Source organism: Monoraphidium neglectum (genome assembly GCF_000611645.1).
Source record: "Monoraphidium neglectum strain SAG 48.87 unplaced genomic scaffold scaffold05940, whole genome shotgun sequence".
Taxonomy (NCBI): Eukaryota; Viridiplantae; Chlorophyta; class Chlorophyceae; order Sphaeropleales; family Selenastraceae; genus Monoraphidium; species Monoraphidium neglectum.
This window is the reverse complement of record NW_014007693.1, coordinates 1-2,658: the sequence shown is the minus strand read 5'-3', so window position 1 is coordinate 2,658 and position 2,658 is coordinate 1. Positions and strand designations below refer to the sequence as shown.

At 66.2% G+C, this 2,658-nt stretch overlaps 2 protein-coding genes across 2 annotated transcripts; one reads left to right on the top strand and one right to left on the bottom strand.

The window, feature by feature from the left end:
* Window positions 1-635: 635 nt before the first annotated feature.
* Window positions 636-992, bottom strand: MNEG_16063 (hypothetical protein; the record flags this gene model as incomplete). Its single annotated transcript, XM_014035467.1, has 1 exon — window positions 636-992. One exon carries the CDS (start codon window positions 990-992, stop codon window positions 636-638), a length of 357 nt encoding a protein of 118 aa, XP_013890921.1.
* A 672-nt stretch (window positions 993-1,664) lies between these two features.
* MNEG_16062 (mRNA cleavage and polyadenylation factorcomplex II subunit) lies at window positions 1,665-2,454 on the top strand (the record flags this gene model as incomplete). Its single annotated transcript, XM_014035466.1, has 3 exons — window positions 1,665-1,688; window positions 1,950-2,000; window positions 2,317-2,454. The coding sequence occupies 3 exons, from the start codon at window positions 1,665-1,667 to the stop codon at window positions 2,452-2,454; spliced, it is 213 nt and encodes a 70-aa protein (XP_013890920.1).
* Window positions 2,455-2,658: the final 204 nt, after the last annotated feature.

The window sequence follows — 2,658 nt, the reverse complement described above, 5'->3', positions numbered from 1 at the left end:
GAGCGCCGCGGCGGCCTCGCCCGCGGCGTGGTGTGCTGCGCATCGAATCAGCCACCCAGGCGGCACTGCGTACCACGCACAATCGCCGCCCCGGGCTGTGCCGTGCTGCGCTGCGCTGCGGTCCCTTGGACCAACCATAGCTGCCACCTTCATGGCCCGGCCGCCGCAAGGGCCTCTGCCCACACAGCTGCGCGCAGCACCCCCACCCCCTGCCCGCCGGTTGCATGGGTGGCCCGCCGCCCCGGTACGCCTAGCCAGCGCGCCGCGGCAGCTACTGAGCAGCTGCTTGCCTGCGGGGATGACGATGAGGTCGGCGCCCTGGATGGCGGCCTCCAGCTCAGCGTCACCGGTGTGGGCGGTGACCTGGCGTTGCGGTTGTTGAGTTGCGGGTTGTGGCGGCGTCATGATGACTGGGTGCATCGTGCTGCTCTATTGTGCTGATTAGTGATGTGTTATTGAAAGCGAGGGCTCGACTGCAGTTCGAGCCTCGCCCGCGCGGCGCCCCGGCGGTTGGGGGCGGCCGCAAGCGGTTGTGGGGCGGCTGCGCGCCCCTGGCCGCCTGCGATCGGCGGCCGGCGTGCCCGCATGCCAGCACCCGCGCAATGACGCGGCACATTTTCATTGGTGATGACGTCTCACGCGTCGCCATCATCGCCAATGAGGGCGGTTTGGCCAGCCGCGGTGGCGAATCCTGCTTTCCGACGGCGCGAGGCGGGGCCCAGTGTGCCCACCTGGACGGGCGTGTTGCAGTGGCTGAGGTCAGCGGCGACGCCCTTCACGTTGGCGATATCGTAGAGCGACAGCTCCGTCACCAGCTTGTTCATCTTCAGCAGCAGCGACAGCGGCTGGCCGATGCCGCCGGCGGCGCCGAGCACCGCCACCTTCCTGGCCTCGACCACCGGCATGGTGCGCGCGCGGCGCGGCGCGCCGGCGCGCCGCGGGGCCGTGGGGACGGCCACGCGCTTGCCAGCGTACGAGGAGCCTCGGGCCATGCCTGCGGGGACGAATGGCTGATTTGTGAATGTGTCGGGTGCGCCACAGGATCGGGTTAGCGCCCACAAATAGCATTGAGTGGCCACTCAAACACATTTCCAGCATGATCATTGGCTATTGCGCCCCCTGTCGGCAGGCTCACGCTGCTGCTGGAGCTGCATTGTGGTCAGATCTGATGAGGACTCGAAAGAAGAGGTTGGGATAGAATCAGGTAAAGAATGTGCCACAAACACAACACGTCGGCATTGATCGAAGAAGTGGTTGCACCAACTGGCTCGTCAAGGACGTCAACACCTTTTGCACGGTCGGCGGGTTGATCTGCTGTAGCCCTACCACCTTGCGGCTGGCTTTGTTTTCTTGTGACTACTGGCAGAGTACCTATTCTTATTAAGATTCTTACACGTGTCACTGTCACCAAGGCGATCTGCTGATCTGTCACTGTCACTGTCGCTGGACAAAGAATTTTGCTGCGTGTGGAGGCACAAGATATAATATAACTGAATCAACTAGTTTCTAACTGCAGTCGACCTTGTTGTAACTGACCGTGCGGTGACGGCAGCCACAGCGTACCTGTGCTGCGCGGCGCTGCGCCGCTGCCCAAGCAGCAGCGGGCCGCCCTCTCGGCGAGCGGCGCGTCAGCGGCGGCGCGGCCCGCCGGGGCACGCGCAACAATGACGGAATACAAGCTGAACAAGGTGCGCCAGCATGCGAACGCACGCCAGCGGCAGCCAAGTCCCTGGCCGACCCCACGGCCCGTGCCCCGGGCGCCGAAAGGCTGCAAGCTGTCGCGCTGGCAGCCTCCTCTCGCCGCAGCGCGTGCGCTGCGCCCATGCATCAAACCTCTGTATGCGGCGCCGCACACCTGAGGGCCCATCGAGCGCTCCCGCACCCGCCCCCCGCCGCCCGCCCCGGCCACCCGTCCTCCCGGCCTTGCCCCCCTCAACAACGCAACCCAGCTCACAGAGCTGCGGCTGGAGGTGGCCAAGGGCAAGGACGTGTTCGTGTCGGTGAGGGCGCCGCGCGCGGCTGCGATGGCATGAAGCTTTTGTTGGTGACCCCTTGATCAGCAGCGGTCCCTTCCCTGGGGGCGGCAGCGCGAGGGCGCTCTGCTGCGGCAGCGAACCCGTGATTGGGGACGGCCGTTGCCGGGGGTGCGAGCGACCCTCTGCGTCCTCCACCCTCACATACGATGTACGCTTACACACACAGCACCTCGCATGCACACACACACACACAAACACACTCACACACAAACACACTCACACACAAACACACTCACACACACTCACACACACACGCACGCACTCGCCCCCCCAAACGCAGCTGCAGCGGGGCAGCGCGGAGGTGTTTGGTGCTGAGCTGTCTCTGGGGCAGCGCGTCAACCTTGGGGGCCAGGCCGTGGCCGTCTTCACCTGGGAGGGCGCCACACTCAGCGTGGAGGGAGACCCGGACGTCGCGTGAGCGCCCCGCACCTCGCCCCCTTGCCGCGCTGTCTGGCTGTGCCACCTCGCTGTGTTCGTGGGAGGGGGGTGGGTCAAGTGGAGGGGAAAGGGCGGGCGGCGGCGCGTGGGCGCCTCGTGCTGCGGGGCGGGGGTTGTTGGGGGTGGTGGAGGGGCGGGGGGGTGGGCTGAAAAGGGGCGTTTGCAGGGGGGGGGTCCATTTTTT